Here is a 26723-nt window from a genome sequence, read left to right as displayed (position 1 = left end):
TCAAGCTCCTGCCTATCTTGACGATTGTATTGTACCATATGTCCCGGCAAGAAATCTGCGTTCAAAGAACTCCGGCTTATTAGTGATTCCCAGAGCCCAAAAAAAGTCTGCGGGCTATAGAGCGTTTTCTATTCGGGCTCCAATACTATGGAATGCCCTCCCGGTAAAAGTTAGAGATGCTACCTCAGTAGAAGCATTTAAGTCTCATCTTAAAACTCATTTGTATACTCTAGCCTTTAAATAGACTCCCTTTTTAGACCAGTTGATCTGCCGTTTCTTTTCTTTTCTTTTCTAATCTGCTCCGGGGTGGACCGCTAGCCTGTCCATCAGATGGGGACATCTCTACGCTGCTGACCCGTCTCCACTCGGGATGGTTCCCGCTGGCCCCACCATGGACTGGACTTTCGCTGATGTGTTGGACTTTCACAATATTATATCAGACCCACTCGACACCGAGGATGTCGTTGTGGCTTGTACAGCCCTTTGAGACACTAGTGATTTAGGGCTATATAAATAAACATTGATTGATTGATTGATTGATAGTACAGTTGGCACAGTACAGTAAACTTACTGTTTATATGTAAACATTTAACATGTGACATTTCTAACAATTTTGAACGGAAAAGGTTCATGCACATTCAGTTAAAATCTTCAAAATTACAATTAAAAACATTTTGGCCGGGGGTCGGGCTGTATATATGCGCACTAATTGACTGAAAGAGCACGCACTTGGCGCGATGATGTCATGTTATCCATGGAAAAATGCATTTTTAGACAATATGATTTGCCTGAGCGGCTAGGAGACCCCGAGAGTAACAAGCGGTTGCCTTGATGCCTTTCCATTAAGAACAATAAATTAGTTTTTAGTATAAATTTGCTAGTTTCAAGAAATGTAATTCCGAGCGCATATCATTATGTCAAGATAATGGCACTAGCATTTACTTCATTTAAGAATATTTTTCAACATATTGAGCAAAAAGGTCTCATAATTTGTTTTTCTACCAAGAAAAGTGCACTTGTTATTAGTGAGAATATACTTATTTTAAGGTATTTTTGGGTTCATTGAGGTTAGCTCATTTGACTTGTTTTGGAAAGTCTTGACAAGCCAAATGTTCTTGTTCTATTGGCAGATAATTTTGCTTAGTTCAAATAAAATTGTATTTTTTTTTTCTTGTTTCTGAACACTGACTTTTTGCAGTGCACCCAGGGTTCTCTCATTCTCACATCAATGGCGGGACTTATTATAATGAAGGGACTTTCATTTTTCAAGTGCAATAATGTTCATTTTGCGGCGTGACTCCACTTTGTCATTGTGGCACCTTCAGTCCCATTAAAAGGGAAGCTCAGCAACTGTTCAGTCAAATGGCTTGAAAGCTAATCCTAAATAGAATTTACAGTCATGCCGAGCATTAATAATGAGGCTCATAGCACTCTGGTGGAAGAAAAAAACCTTAGGGGGTAAAAAAAAAAAACACATTTATTGAAAATCTGCCAAAAACTGCTTCCCCCAGGCAGTTCAACATGTCAGTTTAGTTGATGAGTGGCTATTCTACAAATGACAAACAGGGATGTTACCTTTTCTACAGGATAATGATTTAATTTTAACATGGGGATGTTCCGGTCAGGGTTTTATGATGTTAGATTCCGATACCGCTCGTCCATGAGTGAAATTGGGCGATACCAATCACATGATTTGACTGTCCATTTTTTAAAGTACAAACCCCGTTTCCATATGAGTTGGGAAATTGTGTTAGATGTAAATATAAACGGAATACAATCATTTGCAAATCATTTTCAACCCATATTCAATTGAATGCACTACAAAGACAACATATTTAAAGTTCAAACTCATAAACTTTATTTTTTTTTTGCAAATAATAATTAACTTCGAATTTCATTGCTGCAACACGTGTCAAAGTAGTTGGGAAAGAGCATGTTCACCACTGTGTTACATCAAATTCTAAAGTTAATGATTATTTGCAACAAAAAAAAAAAGGTTTATCAGTTTGAACATCAAATATGTTGTCTTTGTAGCATATTCAACTGAATATGGGTTGAAAAGGATTTGCAAATCATTGTATTCCGTTTATATTTACATCTAACACAATTTCCCAACTCATATGGAAACGGGGTTTGTATATATGGTCAGTGTCATAGACAGCAGGGATGTCCCAAATCAACATTTTTGCCCTCCATCAGATCCGATTTTGAGTCCTGATCCGATACTTGGACAATAAATCATAGAAAGGAATGTTTTATAGTGAGTAAGTAGTGAACACAATAACACAAGTTGATAAAAAAAAATATCACTATGCTAGTATTGTTGTAAATCAGATGATGTATAAACATTTGTGGTATCGGATGCTACATACATTCAGTTAAAAAAGGCAAATATCGGCCCCAATCCGATCCCATTGACGGGACATCTCATTAATTGATTTAATTAATTTAATTGAAGGTGTAACAATAACAACACAATATTTAAACCAGTTCCTTATTCTCTCTTATTATATACAGTTCTTAGAGTAAGTCAATAGTACCGTATTTTTCTGACTATAAGTCGCAGTTTTTTTCATAGGTTTGCCGGGGGTGCGACTTATACTCAGGAGCGACTTATGTGTGAAATTATTAACACATTAGCGTAAAATATCAAATAATATTATTTAGCTCATTCACGTAAGAGACTAGACGTATAAGATTTCATGGGATTTAGCGATTAGGAGTGACAGATTGTTTGGTAAACGTATAGCATGTTTTATATGTTATAGTTATTTGAATGACTCTTACCATAATATGTTACGTTAACATACCAGGCACGTTCTCAGTTGGTTATTTATGCCTCATATAACGTACACTTATTCAGCCTGTTGTTCACTATTCTTTATTTATTTTAAATTGCCTTTCAAATGTCCACTCTTGGTGTTGGCTTTTATCAAATAAATGTCCCCAAAAAATGTGACTTATATATGTTTTTTTCCTTCTTTATTATGCATTTTCGGCCGGTGCGACTTATACTCCGAAAAAAACGGTAAACATTAAATATCATCTACTATTCATTTAAATCAGGGGTGTCCAAAGCGCAGCCCGGGGGCCATTTGCGGCCCGCAGGTCCTTTTTTAACGGCCCCACGGCACATTTAGAAAATCTGATTGGAAAAAATTAAAAACATAAAAAATGGTATAAAAGAGCAAACAGGTGAAATAGAAAATGTTGCAATGTTTACTCTAACAACACAAAGCTGCCATGCAGGCTGTTTCTTTCTTTAAAAAAAAAAAAAAAAAGAATCAAAATCAATGTCATTATGAATTATTGACCTATTCAAGGCTCCAATTATGTCACATTAAATATTGCATTTTGAGATAGTTTTTGGGGAAAATGTTGTATATTTTGTGTTTGCCATATAAAAAACCGAGCTGTTTTTTTAAAGAAGGGCCTCAAACGAACAAACAAAAAACATAAACAACAATAACATTTATAATTGGCGGATAGATCTGAAGTTGAGATTATTGTGTTAAATGTAAACAGTAAAAAAAATGTATAATTTATTTTTTAACACTTTAATGAGTAGGACCCTTTTGGATCCCCAATAATGTTCGTGCGATTTGTTTTTAAGTGTCATTGCTCAAAAAGTAATAATGAATTAAAATCAATGGTGTTATGAGTTATTGACCTTTTTAAGGCTCCAATTATTATATAATGTCAAATATTCCACTTAAAAATTTTACTGGGTGAAAATATTGCATATTTTGTGTTTTTTCCATAAAAAAACGGGTTTTCTTTGACAAAAAGAGCATACAACTTAAATCTTTAAAAACGTTATATTGAAAGATAGACCTAATGTTTATCTAGAGATTTAAAACTTGAATAATAATAAAAATAATAATACTGAATAATGACACATTTTTTATATTTTTTTGACCAAAACCCTTTGGGGTACCCGGGATCAAACTTGAGTGGAGGCCTAAATGTATATTTTTTATACATATATTGTATTGGTTTTTTAAATAAAAAATATCAAAATGGGCCCCGCTTGCTTTGATTTTTCAGTGTGCGAAAAAGTTTAGACACCCCTGATTTAAATCGTTTGTTTTTTTTCCCCTTAAAGTCCTATTGTGTGCAGGCAATTATTCCCTGCATTTTTAAACATTAATAAAAACAAACAAAAAATGATTTTGAAAAAATAAAAATATCAACCTAAACACTAGTATTCATGCTGTACTGATCAACTAGCTTTGGTGTCCACATCAACAATTGTTGGATCGATCTGCCCTCGTCATACCAACGACTATACAAATGGGAGCCATTACCTCCCTGCTTGGCACTCAGCATCAAGGGTTGGAATTGGGGGTTAATTCGTCAAAATGATTCCAGAGCGCGGCCACCGCTGCTGCTCACTGCTGCCCTCACCTCCCAGGGTGTGGAACAAGGGGATGGGTCAAATGCAGAGGGTAATTTCACCACACCTATTGTGTTTGTGACTATCAGTGGTACTTTAACTTGAACTTACGTGTCTTGTACTGATTGTGACAATACTGACACACAAACATCTGTTGTTGTATTATTCTCTCTCTAGAATCGTATTAAAGTACTTGTTGATTTCTGTTAATACCTGCTTTCTGTCATAACGTGTTTCCATGTACACTTCTTAAACTTTACAAATCAATTATTTCTTGGTCTTGTTTGCAGTTAGCTTAGCAGTTAGCTTTGCGGTTAGCTTAGCGGTTAGCTTAGCGGTTAGCGTGCCTGCCCCTGGCTTGCTCTCAGGTTGTAACATACTTAGCCTCATCCTCCAGTGATAATGTAACTTTGTAATGATAATGAAGATAATAAGAAATGCAGTTCATTTGCCGTAATTGTTAAGATTATTATTGTCATCTTAGGGGGAGCAGCTCCACACATAATTACCGTAGCTGCTGGCCATTTTTCAGCTGTGGGACTAAAAAGAAATACATCGACACATCCTTAGTACAAAGAAAGGTGGTGCGTTACTTTGAGGGCTTTCCGAAATCCATTTCGGCCTGACTTTTTATGTTTCTGCCGATTCTTTGTGTCCTTTCTCTGCTGAGGGCATTCTGCGTCAAGTTTCCATGGAAACAGCATAATGGCGGTTGTTCTTTGAAATAAAACACCTTTGCATCTTCTTGCTAACACCTTTTTAACTAAGCCAATATTTTATTAAGTTGGCATTGATTTAATTCTGACAGTGTAGATTGTTTTACAGACAACGTCAATTTGATCTACAAACCCCGTTTCCATATGAGTTGGGAAATTGTGTTAGATGTAAATATAAACTGAATACAATGATTTGCAAATCCTTTTCAACACATATTCAATTGAATGCACTACAAAGACAACATATTTGATGTTCAAACTCATAAACTTTATTTTTTTTGCAAATAATAATTAAATTAGAATTACATGGCTGCAACACGTGCCAAAGTAGTTGGGAAAGGGCATGTTCACCACTGTGTTACATGGCCTTTCCTTTTAACAACACTCAATAAACAATTGGGAAATGAGGTTTGAAAGTGGAATTCTTTCCCATTCTTGTTTTATGTAGAGCTTCAGTCGTTCAACAGTCCGGGGTCTCCGCTGTCGTATTTTACGCTTCATAATGCGCCACACATTTTCGATGGGAGACAGGTCTGGACTGCAGGCGGGCCAGGAAAGTACCCGCACTCTTTTTTTACGAAGCCACGCTGTTGTAACACGTGCTGAATGTGGCTTGGCATTGTCTTGCTGAAATAAGCAGGGGCGTCCATGAAAATGACGGCGTTTAGATGCCAGCATATATTGTTCCAAAACCTGTATGGACCTTTCAGCATTAATGGTGCCTGCACAGATGTGTAAGTTACCCATGTCTTGGCCACTAATACACCCCCATACCATCACACATGCTGGCTTTTCAACTTTGCGTCGAAAACAGTCTGGATGGTTCGCTTCCCCTTTGGTCCGGATGACACAATGTCGAATATTTCCAAAAATAATCTGAAGTGTGGACTCATCAGACCACAGAACACTTTTCCACTTTGCATGAGTCCATCTTAGATGACCTCGGGCCCAGAGAAGCCGGATGTTGTTGATAAATGGCTTTGGCTTTGCATAGTAGAGCTTTAACTTGCACTTACAGATGTAGCGACCAACTGTATTTAGTGACAGTGGTTTTCTGAAGTGTTCCTGAACCCATGTGGTGATATCCTTTAGAGATTGATGTCGGTTTTTGATACAGTGCCGTCTGAGGGATGGAAGGTCACGGTCATTCAATGTTGGTTTCCGGCCATGCCGCTTACGTGGAGTGATTTCTCCAGATTCTCTGAATTTTTTGATGATATTATGGACCGTAGATGTTGAAATCCCTAAATTTCTTGCAATTGCACTTTGAGAAACGTTGTTATTAAACTGTTTGACTATTTGCTCACGCAGTTGTGGACAAAGGGGTGTACCTCGCCCCATCCTTTCTTGTGAAAGACTGAGCATTTTGTGGGAAGCTGTTTTTATACCCAATCATGGCACCCACCTGTTCCCAATTAGCCTGCACACCTGTGGGATGTTCCAAATAAGTGTTTGATGAGCATTCCTCAACTTTATCAGTATTTATTGCCACCTTTCTCAACTTATTTGTCACGTGCTGCTGGCATCAAATTCTAAAGTTAATGATTATTTGCAAAACCAAAAAAATGTTTATCAGTTTGAACATCAAATATGTTGTCTTTGTAGCATATTCAACTGAATATGTGTTGAAAATGATTTGCAAATCATTGTATTCCGTTTATATTTACATCTAACACAATTTCCCAACTCATATGGAAACGGGGTTTGTATATAATGATAAATGGGTTATACTTGTATAGCGCTTTTCTACCTTCAAGGTACTCAAAGCGCTTTGACACTATTTCCACATTCACACACACATTCACACACTGATGGCGGGAGCTGCCATGCAAGGCGCTAACCAGCAGCTATCAGGAGCAAGGGTGAAGTGTCTTGTCCAAGGACACAACGGGCGTGACTAGGATGGTAGAAGGTGGGGATTGAACCCCAGTAACCAGCAACCCTCCGATTGCTGGCACGGCCACTCTACCAACTTCGCCACGCCGTCCCCCGACGTATATTTCAAAAGTAAAATAGTTTGAAGGGAAATGACACCAACCTTCAAACAAGAAGGTTTCATTCCAGTGGGGGTTGAGGTTCTTCCTTTTGACCTTGGTTTCCAGTTTGTGCTTTTTATCAGGCAGCAGGTAGATTTTAACGAAGGGATCCGAGGTACCGGAAAAGTCCTTGGCTGGTAGCTCCTGGCCCCTGAGAACTTTGACTGTGAGGGTTGTGTTCTGGAAGCTGTAGCCTATGCTGAACTGGATACGGCCCAGCTTCTCACTGATAGGACCCTCGCCATCGTCATCCTCCGAACCTGGAGACAGCTACAGTGGCAACGAGTGCAGTCACATTAAAAATGAAAACATGCCATAGCAGCACAAAAGTTCAGGCAGAGGGCCGACACTCGACGGAGTAAGAATGTGTGCGCATGATCCGCAGAAACTTTGCAAGGAGAGGGATTTAGCTGCAGTTGCCTCACGTTTTACTAAGTAGAAGCTGAAAGTCAGAGATTGGTGTGACATTAAGCGGACTGACAAGAGTTTCATTTCCTTACTAATGTTCTTAAAAGGCGGAAGGTGCTCAGATTAAAGATTGTGGACCACCATTCCCTTTCACATACACTCTGGCTGCTTTATCGCTGCTGTGCACTAAAAGGCCACTATCTGATTAACGCAGGATATGGGTAAGGAAAGCGCAAAGAGACAAACAGTCGCAAAGAGAGACAGAGGGTGTGGCATTGTCTACATTTAGACAGAGAGTCAAGGTGGTAGAATTCAAGGTTCAGCAGTAATTTCAGCAGTCTTATTTAGTCCTTCATTTTATTTCCTGTGGCTGTCTTTATTGCCACTGTAACTTACATTTCCACTTTCCTTTTTATATTAGATTTTCCAGCAAATGGTAATCAAATTAATTACAATTAAAATTACCCTTATAGACAGTGAAATGTGGCAGGTCTGATGTTCGTTTTTTCTTTAAATCTTAAAGGGGAACTGCACTTATTTGGGAATTTTGTTCACAATCATTATGACAAACAAGAAAACAAACTTTTTTTTTTTCCGCTTTCTAACATTTAAAAATCGTCTCGTTCTTGGTAGCTAGTGAAGTGAATTAATTCACTCATATTATGTTCTACATATGGCAGTGGTTCTTAACCTGGGTTCGATCGAACTCTAGGGGTTCGGTGAGTCGGGCTCAGGGGTTCGGCGGAGGTCAAGACACACCCGACTCATCGTGTAAATAAAAACTTCTCCCTATCGGCGTATTAAGGATACGACAACAGCAGAAGTCAGACTGATTTGCAGGTGTGTAATTTGTTGTGAGTTTATGCACTGTGTTGGTTTTGTTGTTTGAACAAGGTGATGTTCATGCATGCTTCATTTTGTGCACCAGTAAAAAAAACATGGTAACACTTTAGTATGGGGAACATATTCACCATTAATTAGTTGCTTATTAACATGCAAATTAGTAACATATTGGCTCTTAACTAGTCATTATTATGTACTTATTAATGCCTTATTCGGCATTGCCTTATTATAACCCTAACCTTCTAACCCTGGCCTTAACCCTCTAACCCTAACCCTAACCCTAACCAAATAACTCTAAATTAAGTCTTTGTTACTTAGAATATGTACCCCTAGTGTCCAAAAAACTCTAAATTAAGTCTTTGTTACTTAGGATTTGTTCCCCATACTAAAGTGTTACCAAAAACATATAACTTTGTTTTGAATTTGAAAAAAAAGGAGGGTTCGGTGAATGCGCATATGAAACTAATGGGGTTCGGTACCTCCAACAAGGTTAAGAACCACTGACATATGGTGAATGTTTATATTCACCTTGGAGAAAGCAAACCCCCGAGTTTAATTAAATAGTGGTATTTCAGTTTGAGCACATAATAAGATAAGGCCCCTTAGTTTGACATTCGCAGGTGGATTGGATCACTTCCCGTAGGAAAAAGGGCCCTAATTGGGACTTCAGAATGCAAAAGGGATAACCATATCCTTGAGAAAAGCCTACCTGTCAAGCTCAAATCTAACATTTGAGTTATGACTTGAAGCAGTTGTTTTCCTGACACTACGCAGGAACATCTCCTTACATGGTCAGGTTGTGCTATCCTGACTTAGCACACACCCAGACAGAGAAAGAAGGAATATATAACGGATGGTTTGGCTTCTCCAGGTTAGGAGTCCTCCATTTTTGATCTGAGTTCCTCCAGGTACTGCAGACCTGTTTAATGAGGCTCGCTTGTAATAAAGCAACGTTTTGTTCATATATATATATATATATATACATGTTTTGTTGTATATATATTAGGGGTGTAACGGTACATGTATTTGTATTGAACCGTTTCGGTACGGGGGTTTCGGTTCGGTTCGGAGGTGTACCGAACGAGTTTCCACACGAACATATTAAGTAGCGCCTAAGCTAAAGTCTTAACAAGCTGCTCCGCTTCGTTGCCTCTGTCTCTGTCAGTACTCTGCAGCATGCAGCATTGTCCCACGCACACAACCATCTGATTGGTTACACGCAGAGTGGTAACAGCCAATCAGCAGTGCGTAGTCAGAGCGCATGTAGTCTGCTCCAGCGTCATGATGAGCAGGTAGGTGTTTAGCAGGTAAGCATCAGGCTGCGGACTCTCCCCAAATTATAATAAACACCACCCAGTCAACTACTAGTAACATCACTATGAGCCCGTTGACCTTCTAGAAATATAAACTGCAGCTCAGCTTGCTTGCAGTCCTGGCTTGAGGTGAAGGCTAATTAGCTTTTAGCATAATGTTAGCTCATTTTGCGGTGAGTGTGTGTGTGTGTGTGTGTGTGTGTGCGTGCGTGCGTGTGTGTGTTATGGACAGCAAAGCCCTGTCTGTCTGTTATTTCACTTTACCTTTTTCTGTGTTGATTGAGCTGTGTTGAAGCAGCAAAAAAGGACATTATGTTAAATGAAGAGTTTCTGTCTCTGATAGTTGATATAATAATGTAAGTGCATCATTAAGCCTACATGAACTCCATGGTGTTCAGGGATGAATAGTCTCTCCTATTGCTATTATACTATTTTTTTTTAGCTATAGTTACATTAATCATTAGTAATGGAGCAGCCTAGTTTTGAATGGCAGGGTCCCTGCTATCACATGTTGATAAAAATATAACATTTACATCATAAAAATCAACTACAGGCTTCCCAAATGCTGTAATAAATGAAGCATGATGAGTTGACTTGAAACTGTTTAATGTTGCACTTTTTATATGTAGAAGAAAAGTTTTGTCATTTTATTTAATCTGAGCAACAACTTGAGGCAGTTTAATGTTGATTAACGTGGGCAGAATTATTATAGTGTTCCCAATGTTAAGGATAAAGCCATTGTTTACAAATTTGGTAAATAAATAACCAAAAAATGTATATGTTGTTGTTTTCTTACTGTACCGACAATGAACCGAACCGTGACCTCTAAACCGAGGTATGTACCGAACTGAAATTTTTGTGTACGTTACACCCCTAATATAAATATATATATATATATATATATATATATATATATATATATATATATATATATATATATATATATATATATATATATATTTATATACACTACCGTTCAAAAGTTTGGGGTCACATGTAAATGTCCTTATTTTTGAAGGAAAAGCACAGTACTTTTCAATGAAGATAACTTTAAACTAGTCTTAACTTGAAAGAAATACACTCTATACATTGCTAATGTGGTAAATGACTATTCTAGCTGCAAATGTCTGGTTTTTGGTGCAATATCTACATAGGTGTATAGAGGCCCATTTCCAGCAACTATCACTCCAGTGTTCTAATGGTACAATGTGTTTGCTCATTGGCTCAGAAGGCTAATTGATGATTAGAAAACCCTTGTGCAATCATGTTCACACATCTGAAAACACTTTAGCTCGTTACAGAAGCTACAAAACTGACCTTCCTTTGAGCAGATTGAGTTTCTGGAGCATCACATTTGTGGGGTCACTTAAACGCTTAAAATGGCCAGAAAAAGAGAACTTTCATCTGAAACTCGACAGTCTCTTCTTGTTCTTAGAAATGAAGGCTATTCCACAAAATTGTTTGGGTGACCCCAAACTTTTGAACAGTAGTGTATGTAATTATTTTTTTAAAGTAATTTGCCCGACACTGCAAATATTAGCTTTTTTTTGCTCAGACCTTTACTTAACTGAAAAAGTGGGGTGCCCCGACATATGCTACGCATGTCCTTTAATATTTTACCAAAATGGAATATCAGCATTGTACTAACTTGTAGGTTTTGCATAGTACTCCATGTTTTACTACGTATTTGCGATTACAAAAACTACACTATTGATTTGGAGATACAACCCTCAGTTAGTAGAAGTACCTGTATCGTATTAGAACAGTGGTTCTTAACCTGGGTTCAATCGAACCCTAGGGGTTCGGTGAGCCGGCCTCAGGGGTTCGGCGGACCCTCCGCCGCGGAGGTCGAGACACACCCGACTCGTCGTGTAAATAAAAACTTCTCCCTATCGGCTTATTAGGGATACGGCAACAGCAGAAGTCAGACTGATTTGCAGGTGTGTAATTTGTTGTGAGTTCATGCACTGTGTTGGTTTTGTTCTTTGAACAAGGTGATGTTCTTGGATGGTTCATGTTGTGCAGCGGTAAAAAAACACATAACTTTGTCTTGAATTTGAAAAAATATATATATATATATTTTTCACTAAAGAAGGGTTCGGTGAATGCGCATATGAAACTGGTGGGGTTCAGTACCTCCAACAAGGTTAAGAACCACTGTATTAGAATATAGATAAGACAAGTCATTAAATGTGTTCTATATCAGCTTTGGCTTCCTATTCCAATCTGCTGAAGAAGTATTATCAAATCTATTTCATTGTACATCTTAGGTAATACTTAGTAATGGTTGTTAAAAGCTGTTGCAGATGGCATTGTGTCGTCTATTTGAGTGAGTTGCAATGAGAACAAACTGTTTAAAGTTGCAATAAATAAAGATCAGACAAAAAATAAATTATTTGTGCCTAGCTATGCATAATAACTCATTGTTTAGATGAATAAAATTGAAGTTTAAAAAAGAGCTGAAAGGATGTCTTGGGTTTACTCAGCCATCATTGATCATAGCTCACTATAAGACTTTGAGACATCATCTAAGTCAGTGTTTTTCAACCTTTTTTGAGCCAAGGCACATTTTTTTGCGTTGAACAAATGCGGAGGCACACCACCAGCAGAAATCATTAAAAAACGAAACTCAGTTGACAGTAAAAAGTCGTTGTCGCAATTGTTGGATATTACTTTAAAGCATAACCAAACATGCATCAATATAGCTCTTGTCTCAAAGTAGGTGTACAGTCACCAACTGTCACGTCACGCCCTGACTTATTTTGAGTTTTTTGCTGTTTTCCTGTGTGTAGTGTTTTAGTTCTTGTCTTGCGCTCCTATTTTGGTAGCTTTTTCTCTTCTTTTTTTTTGGTATTTTCCTGTAGCAGTTTCGTGTCTTCCTTTGAGCGATATTTCCCCGCATCTACTTTATTTTATCAGTCAAGAATATTTCAGTTGTTTTTATCCTTCTTTGTGGGGTCATTGTTGATTGTCATGTCATGTTCAGATGCACTTTGTGGACGACGTCTTTGCTCCACAGTAAGTCTTTGCTGTTGTCCAGCATTCTGTTTTTGTTTACTTTTTTACCAGTTCAGTTTTAGTTTCGTTCTGCACAGCCTTCCCTAAGCTTCAATGCCTTTTTTTTAGCGGCACTCACCTTTGTTCGGTGAGTCGGGCTCAGGGGTTCGGCGGAGGTCAAGACACACCCGACTCATCGTGTAAATAAAAACTTCTCCCTATCGGCGTATTACGGATACGGCAACAGCAGAAGTCACACTGATTTGCAGGTGTGTAATTTGTTGTGAGTTTATGCACTGTTTTGGTTTTGTTGTTTGAACAAGGTGATGTTCATGCACTGTTCATTTTGTGCACCAGTAATAAAAACATGGTAACACTTTAGTATGGGGAACATATTCACCATTAATTAGTTGCTTATTAACATGCAAATTAGTAACATATTGGCTCTTAACTAGTCATTATTAAGTACTTATTAATGCCTTATTCGGCATGGCCTTATTATAACCCTAACCCTCTAACCCTGGCCCTAACCCTCTAACCCTAACCCGAACCCTAACCCTAACCAAATAACTTTAAATTAAGTCTTTGTTACTTAGAATATGTTCCCCATACTAAAGTGTTACCAAAAACACATAATAACTTTGTCTTGAATTAGAAAAAAAAGGAGGGTTCGATGAATGCGCATATAAAACTGGTGGGGTTCGGTACCTCCAACAAGTTAAGAACCACTGGTTTAAGCATTAGATACCTTTTTACCTGCACGCTGCCTCCCGCCGTTTCCGACATCTACAAAGCAATTAGCTACCGGCTGCCACCTACTGATATGGAAGAGTATTACACGGTTACTCTGCCGAGGTCTAGACAGCACCGACACTCAACAGCAACACATCATTTGCAGACTATAATTACTGCTTTGCAAAAAATATCTTAAACCCAAATAGGTGAAACTACACACCAGACTGCATCTCACGGCACATTAGTGGTTGAACAACACTGATGTAAAGAATGCATTAGAGGCCTACTGAAAGCCACTACTACCGACCACGCAGTCTGATAGTTTATATATGATGAAATCTTAACATTGCAACACATGCCAATACGACCGGGTTAACTTATAAAGTGCAATATCCGGCTGAAAACGTCTTGGTATGATGACGTTTGTGCGTGACATCACGGATTGTGCGGAAGTATTGGGACAGCATTGTGGCCAGCTATTAAGTCGTCTGTTTTCATCGCAAAATTCCACAGTATTCTGGACATCTGTGCTGGTGAATCTTTTGCAATTTGTTTAATGAACAATTGAGACAGCAAAGAAGAAAGCTGTAGGTGGGATCGGTGTATTAGCGGCTGGCTGCAGCAACACAGCCAGGAGGACTTTGAGTTGGATAGCAGACGCGCTACCGTTAGTACAGCTTTGAATTCCAAACATTTGATCGCTTGCCCGTACGTGCGTGCCGCTATGTGCATGTCACGTACGTAACTTTGGGGAAATATATGTTTCTTGCCGACTCTGATGGCGGCCGGGGTGTCGTCGAAAGCCACAATGCCGTCCGCCGCCGCGCCGCTGTCCTCACCGGTGTCTGGGTTGACTTCCTCCGTCTCTGGGCCGCCGACCGCACCGATGATCGTGGTGAAGTCCTCCGTCGCGCCGTCGATCGCTGGAACGCAGGTGAGCACGGGTGGTGATGAGCAGATGAGGGCTGGCGTAAGTGGAGAGCTAATGTTTTTAGCATAGCTCTGTCGAGGTCCCGTAGCTAAGTTAGCTTCAATGGCGTCATTAGCAACAGCATTGCTCGGTTTCGCCAGGCGGGACAGCATTAACCGTGTGGTTACAGGTCCAGGGTTTAGTTCAGTGTCTCCTGATAGTAGAAGTAATAGTAGTATTGTTGATCTTCGGTCTATCCTTGCAGTCAGGGGCATGTTTCTTCTGTTTCTATCCGCAGTTAAGCACAATGCTATCACGTTAGCTCCGAAGCTAAAGTGGTTCGCCGATGTATTGTCGTGGAGATAAAAGTCACTGTGAATGTCCATTTCGCGTTCTTGACTCACTTTCAAGAGGATATAGTATCCGAGGTGGTTTAAAATACAAATCCGTGATCCACAATAGAAAAAGGAGAAAGTGTGGAATCCAATGAGCCCTTGTACCTAAGTTACGGTCAGAGCGAAAAAAGATACATCCTGGCGTCCTGCACTGCACTCTAATCCTTCACTCTCACTTTCCTCATCCACAAATCTTTCATCTTCGCTCAAATTAATGGGGTAATCGTTGCTTTCTCGGTCCGAATCGCTCTCGCTGTTGGTGGCAATGATTGTAAACAATGTGCAGATGTGAGGCGCTCCACAACCTGTGACGTCACGCTACTTACGGTACAGGCAAGGCTTTTTTATCAGCGACCAAAAGTTGCGAACTTTATCGTCGATGTTCTCTACTAAATCCTTTCAGCAAAAATATGGCCATATTGCAAAATGATCAAGTATGACACATAGAATGGACCCGCTATCCCCGTTTAAATAAGAACATTTCATTTCAGTAGGCCTTTAAGATTTGCTATGGAAATCCATTAACATTTAGATGACTCTAATTGATTGAAACATGTGTTGTTATCGGGCTCCAGTTTCTTAAAGCTATAAAAGGACAACTAACCTAGCAAGCTGTAAAACTTCAGAAGCTGCTGCTGAAATGTTATTTATTTGGATGACAATGTTCTTACCATCACCATGTCTCCAGTGAGAGAGTTGGCCAGGTCAGTTACGGAGGAGTGGCCGTCAGCATCAGGGGGTTGGCCTTTGGGGCTGTTGGCTGGCTTGTTACCCCTGGAAGCACAAACACACATTTACCAAGAGGACAGGACAGCCTCCACTCCAGAAAGAGAGAAAATCCGAGCACACGTTGGAGTCCAACCTACACCTGTTTGGCACATGAAAACTGCCTATCAGAAACATCCAATTTGGTCCAAGTTTTTCTTTGGATAGATGTCACTTCAAAGGCGATTATTATTTCTCTAAATGTCCTATTAACATGGGCCAGATCGGGATCTGCCAAGAAATACACAGATAAACAGCAGGCACCAAATTTGAGGACATTTTGATGCAGAGGGTTGTGTTTGGTGGAACTTTGAATCTGAAAGGTATGTAGAATGTGGCAAACATCCATATCTCCAACAAGAAAGTGTCCTCCAGCAACATAAAAGAGAAATTCTAAATTAATTGGCCAACCATGAAATCCATTGGGGGGCAATGACAGTACGCCCACATATAAATGACATGTACAAACCCCCGTTTCCATATGAGTTGGGAAATTGTGTTACGGATTACAATGATTTGCAAATCATTGTATTCCATTTATATTTACATCTAACACAATTTCCCAACTCATATGGAAACGGGGGTTTGTATAAGCAACACAACGTGACAAAGAACACAGAGGACAAACATGTATAGCAACATTGACAAGACTAGACGTTTGACAGGACAGTTGATGTTTTGTGTCGTGTTTATTTAAAGTCCCTATCACCAGTAAGAAAATATGAGTATAAACATGAAAAAAACAAGCAAATATCTCCCATGAATGTTTTGTTCCTTCACAGGAGGATTGTTGAAAACACAAGAAATACTTGAAGTTCGTATAGCATGAAAACAAGACGGCGTACTGAATGAAAACAAAACAAAAAGACAATCAATAAGATATGAAACTAAAGAAAGAACATAATAGAAGAATAAAATCCAAAAGTCCTGGTCGATGCAGTATGGCACATTAGAAAACACTCCATAGATGAAACACTGTTAGGCAATAAATGAACAATAGAGAAGAGAAGAAGCACACAGAGGAAAGAAATGAGAGTAAAATCAAACAAGAGGAGGCTGAAAGTTGCAGACACAAAGTTGACAGAAATCATAAAGATTGTAGATAAGATAGACGGTCCAACAGGTAATGTAAGAAAGAGGAAAGCAAGCAAAGAACCATTTATCTGTACAGAAGAGATAACGAGTATTAATAGTATGAACAGTGAGGTCACAAAAACCGAAAGCAAAAACAGAGAGTGAGATCGTTACAAAGAACAGCACATTAGATAGAAAAAAATAGAGCTGCAAGAAAAGATAGGGAGTGAAGGAAGGAAAGCCTGGAAACACAAGAAAGACTTAGTTGGTCAGTCTGATAAGTATCAACGAAGAAGTTACAAAAAGAAAGAGTTCTAAACAAATAACCTATCCAACAGTAGACAAAGAGAAAGGCATGCTGAAAGAGAGAAGAGAACAGTGAGGAAACTAAAAGGACAAATACAATTGACTACCAGCAAAAAAGAGAACAAAAATGTTGATCAAGATAAATGATAATGGGGTTCTAGAAAAGGGAAATAAGTGTGGATACACTAAAAACAATTTGGGAAGACAAATGATACATACTTTTGCTAGGAACATGGGAAATGCCCGTTTAGAGTGTTACAAAAGAGGGTGTTGCTTGAGATAAAGTAATGCAAACTTTACAATCCAACCGCATTTCCCAAACATTTGGCAACACTCTAAACGTGAGGACTGGGGGTCACAGGGGCCAAAGCACAGACGGGCATTGGCTACATGTGCATATAAGACATATGCAAGTAGTTGTCACTGGAAAGTGAGGACAATGCCTTGGACAGGCAGGAGGAAACAAGGAGCCTATAAACAAGTCTGTCTCTCTGGCCAGCATCTGCCAACTTTGATCCATTGATGTTTCGTGGCGTGTTGGGATTGTTTGGGACGCCAAAATTCCGAGATGTCGGATGTAATAGTTTTGCTGAGGACAAAGACAGAACTGGGGGGTGGGGGATATACTGACAAAAAGACAGACGGATAAAGCGAGCAAACAGGACAGGCAAACAAACACAATCACTTCAACCAGCAAATGATTAAGGATCGAGGGGGGAGGGCTGGGGGTGGGGTTGGGATGGGGGCGTTGACTATCTCCAGGAGATAAGGGAATATTAATCAATTGCCATTACAGTGGAACCTTGATTTACGAACCCCTCGTAACTCTTTGACAAACGAACCGCAGACCGAATACACATTTGCTTTGGTGTACAAACCTTGTCTCAGTGCACAAATTATCCATCCACCCATTTTAGGCCTGCAGGGCAGCCAACAATATGAAGTAGATTTCATTTTTGTGTTATTCCTAATAATTTCAGCAACTTGGCTATTAATGTTAAGGAGTTTTGCGATTTCAAACTGTGAGTGCACCACCGGGCTAGCGACAATGTGTGCGTCAGGGACAGTTCAGCTATGTTGGCATTGTCATCAAATACAAAGTTGATCCAGCGCCCATTTGTTTGATATAAAGTACTGTATTGCCCTTTATATTGTGTTCAAAACTGTCAAATCTCGTGATTAATCACAAAAAATATTGCATTAATCAGTAACGCAATCAGATTAAACATGCAATTTATTTTGACCATACAAGCTTTTATCTTAACCGCTTTACTGTCAGTGATCAGATCAATGCATACGTCAGTACAAAAATGAGTGAGGAGACTCAGACAGACAGGCAAATTTCACTGCAAAATACAGCCTGAAAAAGCTCTAGCTAAAACAGTTTTCCATTTTTGTGCATATAAATGACATGCATTCAAGAAAAACCTTTAAAAACGTACCTGGATGACATTCTGATGATAAAATTGCATGTGTGTACAAATATCAGGGTGTGTATTATTCAGGATTAATCCAAAGTTCGTAGAGTGAATCATTTGATTTAAAAAAAAAATATTTATTTGAGAGCCCGAGTTAAAAGTCTATAAACGTTTACTAAAATATGGACTTTTGTCAAGGGTGGAACCCATTATTCATGTTTACATAGTTTCTTATGAAGAAAATTGCTTCAATATACAAACGCTTCTATGTACAAAACCGTGTATAAGTGCCAATTAAGTTCGTAAATCGAGGCTCCACTGTAGTTGTATTAGTTTGCAAGGGAGGTCATTCCATTTCCTTCAGACAATTTAAATTATACATGCGAGGAATCATTTGTGATTAATCATGATTAATCCAAAGTCCATAGAGGGAATCATCTGATTTTTAACAAATATTCATTTGAGAGCCTCAGTTAAAAGTATATAAGCGTTTACTAAAACATGGACTTGTGTCAAGGGCGGAACCCACTATTTATGTTTACATAGTGTCTTATGAAGTAGTTTGCTTCAATATACAAACTTTTCTATTTACAAACCATGTATAAGTGCCAATTAAGTTCGTAAATCGAGGCTCCACTGTAGTTGTATTAGTTTGCAAGGGAGGTCATTCCATTTCCTTTAGACAATTTCAATTATGTAAGCGTAGAATCATTTATGATTAATCATGATTAATCCAAAGTCCATAGAGGGAATCATCTGATTTTTAACAAATATTCATTTGAGAGCCTGAGTTAAAAGTCTATAAACGTTTACTAAAATATGGACTTTTCTCAAGGGTGGTACCCACTATTTATGTTTACATAGTTTCTTATGAAGTAATTTACTTCAATATACAAACTTTTCTATTTAAAACCATGTATAAGTGCCAATTAGTTCGTAAATCGAGGCTCCACTGTAGTTGTATTAGTTTGCAAGGGAGGTCATTCCATTTACTTTAGACAATTTCAATTATGCGAGCGAGGAATCATTTGTGATTAATCATGATTAATCCAAAGTCCAAAGAGTGAATCATCTGATTTTAAAAAAATATTCATTTGAGAGCCCGAGTTAAGTCTATAAATGTTTACTAAAATATGGACTTTTGTCAAGGGTGCAACCCACTATTCATGTTTACATAGTTAAGAATCTGCTTCAATATACACACTTTTCTATTTACAAACCACGTACAAGTGCCAATTAAGGTTGTAAATCGAGGCTTCACTGTAGTTGTATTAGTTTGTAAGGGAGGTCATTATATTTCCTTTAGACAATTTCAATTATGCAAGCGAGGAATAATTTATGATTAATCATGATTAATCAAAAGTCTATAGAATGAATCATCTGATTTTTAAAAAAATATTTATTTAAGAGCCCCTGTTAAAAGTCTATAAACGTTTACTAAAACATGGACTTTTGTCAAGGGTGCAACCCACTATTCATGTTTACATAGTTAAGAATCTGCTTCAATATACACACTTTTCTATTTACAAACCACGTACAAGTGCCAATTAAGGTTGTAAATCGAGGCTTCACTGTAGTTGTATTAGTTTGTAAGGGAGGTCATTATATTTCCTTTAGACAATTTCAATTATGCAAGCGAGGAATAATTTATGATTAATCATGATTAATCAAAAGTCTATAGAATGAATCATCTGATTTTTAAAAAAATATTTATTTAAGAGCCCCTGTTAAAAGTCTATAAACGTTTACTAAAACATGGACTTTTGTCAAGGGTGCAACCCACTATTCATGTTTACATAGTTAAGAATGTGCTTCAATATACAAACGTTTGTATTTACAAACCATGTATTAGTGCCAATTAAGTTCGTAAATCGAGGCTCCACTGTAGTTGTATTAGTTTACAAGGGAGGTCATTCCATTTTCTTAAGACATTTTCAATTACGCAAGCGACAAATCATTTATGATTAATCCAAAGTCCATAGAGTGAATCATCTGATTTTTTTTAAATATTCATTTGAGATCCCAAGTTAAAAGTCTATAAACGTTTACTAAAATATGGACTTTTGTCAAGGGTGCAACCCACTATTCATGTTTATATAGTTGAGAATTTGCTTCAATGTACAAACTTTTATATTTACAAACCATGTGTAAGTGCCAATTAAGTTCGTAAATCGAGGCTCCACTGTAGTTGTATTAGTTTGTAAGGGAGGCCATTCCATTTCCTTTAGACAATTTCAAGTATGCAAGCGAGGAATCATTTATGATTAATCACGATTAATCCAAAGTCTATAGAGTGAATCATCTGTTGTTGTTTTTTTTATATTTATTTAAGAGCCCGAGTTAAAAGTCTATAAACGTTTACTAAAATATGGACTTTTGTCAAGGGTGCAACCCACTATTCATGTTTACATAGTTAAGAATCTGCTTCAATATACACACTTTTCTATTTACAAACCACGTACAAGTGCCAATTAAGGTTGTAAATCGAGGCTCCACTGTAGTTGTATTGGTTTGCAAGGGAGGTCATTATATTTCCTTTAGACAATTTCAATTATGCAAGCGAGGAATAATTTATGATTAATCATGATTAATCCAAAGTCTATAGAGTGAATCATCTGATTTTTTTAAAAATATTTATTTAAGAGCCCCAGTTTAAAGTCTATAAACGTTTACTAAAAAATGGACTTTTGTCAAGGGTGCAACCCACTATTCATGTTTACATAGTTAAGAATGTGCTTCAATAAACAAACTGTTGTATTTACAAACCATGTATTAGTGCCAATTAAGTTCGTAAATCGAGGCTCCACTGTAGTTGTATTAGTTTGCAAGGGAGGTCATTCCATTTTCTTTAAACATTTTCAATTATGCAAGCGACGAATCATTTATGATTAATCCAAAGTCCATAGAGTGAATCATCTGATTTTTAAAAAATATTCATTTGAGATCCCTAGTTAAAAGTCTATAAACGTTTACTAAAATATGGACTTTTGTCAAGGGTGGAACCCACTATTCATGTTTATATAGTTGAGAATTTGCTTCAATGTACAAACTTTTCTATTTACAAACCATGTATAAGTGCCAATTAAGTTCGTAAATCGAGGCTCCACTGTAGTTGTATTAGTTTGCAAGGGAGACCATTCCATTTCCTTTAGACGATTTCAATTAGGCAAGCGAGGAATCATTTATGATTAATCATGATTAATCCAAAGTCAGTAGAGTGAATCATCTGATTTTTATCAAATATTCACTTGAGAGCCCGAGTTAAAAGTCTATAAACGTTTACTAAAATATGGACTTTTTTCAAGGGTGCAACCCACTATTCATGTTTACATAATTAACAATTTGCTTCAATATACAAACTTTTGTATTTACAAACCATGTATAAGTGCCAATTAAGTTCGTAAATTGAGGCTCCACTGTAGTTGTATTAGTTTGCAAGGGAGGTCATTATATTTGCTTTAGACAATTTCAATTATGCGAGCGAGGAATAATTTGTGATTAATCATGATTAATCCTAAGTCAGTAGAGTGAATCATCTGATTTTTAACAAATATTCATTTGAGAGCCCGAGTTAAAAGTCTATAAACATTTACTAAAATATGGACTTTTGTCAAGGGTGGAACACACTATTTATGTTTACATAGTGTCTTATGAAGTAATTTGTTTCAATATACAAACTTTTCTGTTTACAAACCACGTATAAGTGTCAATTAAGTTCGTACATCGAGGCTCCACTGTAGTTGTATTAGTTTGCAAGGGAGGTCATTCCATTTGCTTTAGACAATTTCATTTATGCAAGCGAGGAATCATTTGTGACTAATCATGATTAATCCAAAGTCAGTAGAGTGAATCATGGGATTTTTAACAAATATTCACTTGAGAGCCCGAGTTAAAAGTCTATAAACGTTTACTAAAATATGGACTTTTGTCTGGGGTGCAACCCACTATTTATGTTTACATAGTGTCTTATGAAGTAATTTGTTTCAATATACAAACTTTTCTGTTTACAAACCACGTATAAGTGTCAATTAAGTTCGTACATCGAGGCTCCACTGTAGTTGTATTAGTTTGCAAGGGAGGTCATTCCATTTGCTTTAGACAATTTCATTTATGCAAGCGAGGAATCATTTGTGACTAATCATGATTAATCCAAAGTCAGTAGAGTGAATCATGTGATTTTTAACAAATATTCACTTGAGAGCCCGAGTTAAAAGTCTATAAACGTTTACTAAAATATGGACTTTTGTCTGGGGTGCAACCCACTATTTATGTTTACATAGTGTCTTATGAAGTAATTTGCTTCAATATACAAACTTTTCTATGTACAAACCATGTATAAGTGCCAATTAAGTTCGTAAATCGAGGCTTCACTGTAGTTGTATTAGTTTGCAAGGGAGGTCATTCCTTTTTTTTTTTTTTTTAGACAATTTCAATTATGAGAGCGAGGAATAATTTGTGATTAATCATGATTAATCCAAAGTCTATAGAGTGAATCATCTGATTTTTAACAAATATTCACTTGAGAGCCCGAGTTAAAAGTCTATAAACGTTTACTACAACATGGACTTTTGTCAAGGGTGGTACCCACTATTCATGTTTACATAGTTAAGAATGTGCTTCAATATACAAACTTTTGTATTTACAAACCACGTATTAGTGCCAATTAAGTTCGTACATCGAGGCTTCACTGTAGTTGTATCAGTTTGCAAGGGAGGTCATTCCATTTGCTTCAGACAATTTAAATTATAAAAGCAAAGAATCATTTATGATTCATCATGATTATTCCAAAGTATATAGAGTGAATCATTTGATTTAAAAAAATATATTTATTTGAGAGCCGGAGTTAAAAGTCTATAAACGTTTACTAAAACATGGACTTTTGTCAAGGGTGGTACTCACTATTCATGTTTACATAGTTAAGAATCTGCTTCAATATACAGATTTTTCTATGTACAAACCATGTATTAGTGCCAATTAAGTTGGTAATCGAGGCTCCACTGTAGTTGTATTAGTTTGTAAGGGAGGTCATTCCATTTCCATGGGCCCGTGGTTTTGTTTGATTTCTAAGGCAGGCAAAATGTCTTAAGTTTTAATATCTGAGACTGTTGAAAGAAGCATAGAGTGACACTTGGGATTTAGAGTAAAGCAGGCCACCTCCTTCCTCCTCCACCTCCCAAGTATCGATGGGGGAGTGAGCATCCTCTATTATTCATTCTCCTTCATGCTTCACTCAAAGGTTCATTGCATTCTCCGGTAAAAGCTCCTGAAGCCACGGGAATGACTCTCCTACTAGCCCTGCTCTACAGCACCACCGGTGGTCCTCTGCTCCGGTGCTGTTCTTTTAACCAACTGAACCAAATACTTCAACCCCTCTATGAATTAAAATGAGGTATTGTTTCCTTTTCCTCTTGGAGCCATTTCTGTCTGACCCCTTCGGGGGGGGTTGATGGAGAAGTTCTTAAAAAGCCTGCAGTTGCCTACAGTATCCATCAGGAGGCAGAGTTGACTTGAGTTCATATCCGAATGCAGCTCAGAAAGTGGGCTGTTGGCATAGCAACGGCTTTTGGAAACATAGCCCATGCATATTTGGAATTGAGGGTGTTGGGTCCAGGGGGCAGGTGTGTTAGGAGGGGAGTAGCAAACAGGCAAGCACAATGAGAACAGACATTGTCTAGGATATATGACAGGTACGGGTGAGAGCCTGGCAGACACACACCTTCACATCAACACACATATGGAGGCAGGCGGGGCCACTGTGGCTTTCACCGTCCTGTGATACTATCCTGTTTCGTTACCTGACCGAGGCCAGCAGCTCGAAGAGAGGGGTGGGGGGATTTTTGGGGAGGGGAAGACACTCCACTTCAAGGCTGGAGAGAGACGCGAGAAAGAAAGCCCCCTTTTGCCCCCCCCCAACCCCTGCAAACAAGACACACTCAGACATGCCTGAGACTATGGATTGATGGATTTCTATCTCATAGCCACCCCCAACTTAGCTATACATCTTCAGTGTATAGTGCACACACACACACACACACACACACACACACACACACACACACACACACACACACACACACACACACACACACACACACACACACACACACACACACACACGCACACACACACACACTGTTGTACAAACCCTGTTTCTATATGAGTTGGGAAATTGTATTAGATGTAAATATAAACATTTTCAACCCATATTCAGTTGAATATGCTACAAAGACAACATATTTGATGTTCAAACTGATAAAAACAAATTTTTTTTTCAAATAATCATTAACTTTAGAATTTGATGCCAGCAACACGTGACAAAGAAGTTGGGAAAGGTGGCAATAAATACTGATAAAGTTGAGGAATGCTCATCAAACACTTATTTGGAACATCTCACAGGTGAACAGGCTAATTGGGAACAGGTGGGTGCCATGATTGGGTATAAAAGTAGATTCCATGAAATGCTCAGTCATTCACAAACAAGAATGGGGCGAGGGTCACCACTTTGTCAACAAATGCAGGAGCAAATTGTTGAACAGTTTAAGAAAAACCTTTCTCAAGCAGCTATTGCAAGGAATTTAGGGATTTCACCATCTACGCTCCGTAATATCATCAAAGGGTTCAGAGAATCTGGAGAAATCACTGCACGTAAGCAGCTAAGCCCGTGACCTTCCATCCCTCAGGCTGTACTGCATCAACAAGCGACATCAGTGTGTAAAGGATATCACCACATGGGCTCAGGAACACTTCAGAAACCCACTGTCAGTAACTACAGTTGGTCGCTACATCTGTAACTGCAAGTTAAAACTCTCCTATGCAAGGCGAAAACCGTTTATCAACAACACCCAGAAACGCCGTCTGGTTCGCTGGGCCTGAGCTCATCTAAGATGGACTGATACAAAGTGGAAAAGTGTTCTGTGGTCTGAAGAGTCCACATTTTAAATTGTTTTTGGAAACTGTGGACGTCGTGTCCTCCGGACCAAAGAGGAAAAGAACCATCCGGATTGTTATAGGCGCAAAGTTGAAAAGCCAGCATGTGTGATGGTATGGGGGTATATTAGTGCCCAAGACATGGGTAACTTACACATCTGTGAAGGCGCCATTAATGCTGAAAGGTACATACAGGTTTTGGAGCAACATATGTTGCCATCCCAGAAACGTTACCATGGACGCCCCTGCTTATTTCAGCAAGACAATGCCAAGCCACGTGTTACATCAACGTGGCTTCATAGTAAAAGAGTGCGGGTACTAGACTGGCCTGCCTGTAGTCCAGACCTGTCTCCCATTGAAAATGTGTGGCGCATTATGAAGCCTAAAATACCACAACGGAGACCCCCGTTGAACTGTTGAACAACTTAAGCTATACATCAAGCAAGAATGGGAAAGAATTCCACCTGAGAAGCTTCAAAAATGTGTCTCCTCAGTTCCCAAACGTTTACTGAGTGTTGTTAAAAGGAAAGGCCATGTAACACAGTGGTGAACATGCCCTTTCACAACTAATTTGGCACGTGTTGCAGCCATGAAATTCTAGGTTAATTATTATTTGCAACAAAAAAAAAAAGTTTATGAGTTTGAACATCAAATATGTTGTCTTTGTAGTGCATTCAATTGAATATGGCTTGAAAAGGATTTGCAAATCATTGTATTCCGTTTATATTTACATCTAACACAATTTCCCAACTCATATGGAAACGGGGTTTTTAATAAAAAAGCTTGTTGTGAAAAATTTGTTGGAATTTCTCAAGAAAAAGGTCACAATTGCACAAGAAAAACTCAGAATTTTGGAAGTATCATGAAAGAAGTCGTAATTTTACACAAGGCAGGTCAAAATTTTACAAGAAAAACTGAAAATGTGTGCAATATTATGATAAAAGTTGGAATTTCACTAGAAAAGCTTAAAAGTTTGGCAATTTTATGAAAAGAGTCATAATTTTACTCGACAAAAGTCACAATTTCAATACAAAAACTTTGAAATGTTGGCAATATTATAATAATATTCGGAATTTCACTCAGCAAAATTATGACAAAAGACATAATTTTACTCAAAAGACTTCACTATTTTACAAGAACAACAAACACATTGGCAATATTGTGATACAAGACGGAATTTTATATGACAAATGTCACTATTTTGCATTAAAAGGTAATAATTTTACATTAAAAAAATAACAATTTTACGAGAAAATATTGCAATATTACAGAAATAGAAAGAATATGAGAAATATTTCCCAATTTTATGAGTAAGAAGTCGACACATTGGGAGAAAAAGACTGCTTTTAGTTCCTTTTGTTTGTTTGTAATTGTTTTGTAATCTTCATTATTTACTTCAAGTTATGACAGTATGTCTCTATACACATATTTATTTTTTTAATAAATTTTGGCCAAAGGTGGTGCTTTTCAATTTCTTACAAAGA

General features: G+C 37.9%; 1 protein-coding gene across 1 annotated transcript in view; it reads right to left on the bottom strand.

Annotated features, from left to right (window-relative positions):
• Positions 1-26723, bottom strand: part of LOC133641704 (synaptotagmin-7-like) — a 117530-nt gene that overhangs the window by 21519 nt on the left and 69288 nt on the right. The window contains exons 4-5 of the mRNA XM_062035646.1: positions 15421-15523; positions 7151-7418 (exon numbers count right to left, since the gene is read on the bottom strand). Coding sequence (XP_061891630.1) covers positions 7151-7418; positions 15421-15523 — 371 coding nt within the window. The remainder of the gene's footprint in view (positions 1-7150; positions 7419-15420; positions 15524-26723) is intronic.

The sequence above is a fragment of the Entelurus aequoreus genome, linkage group LG24, assembly GCF_033978785.1.
Source record: "Entelurus aequoreus isolate RoL-2023_Sb linkage group LG24, RoL_Eaeq_v1.1, whole genome shotgun sequence".
NCBI lineage: Eukaryota > Metazoa > Chordata > Actinopteri > Syngnathiformes > Syngnathidae > Entelurus > Entelurus aequoreus.
This window is presented reverse-complemented; position numbering and strand designations above follow the sequence as displayed.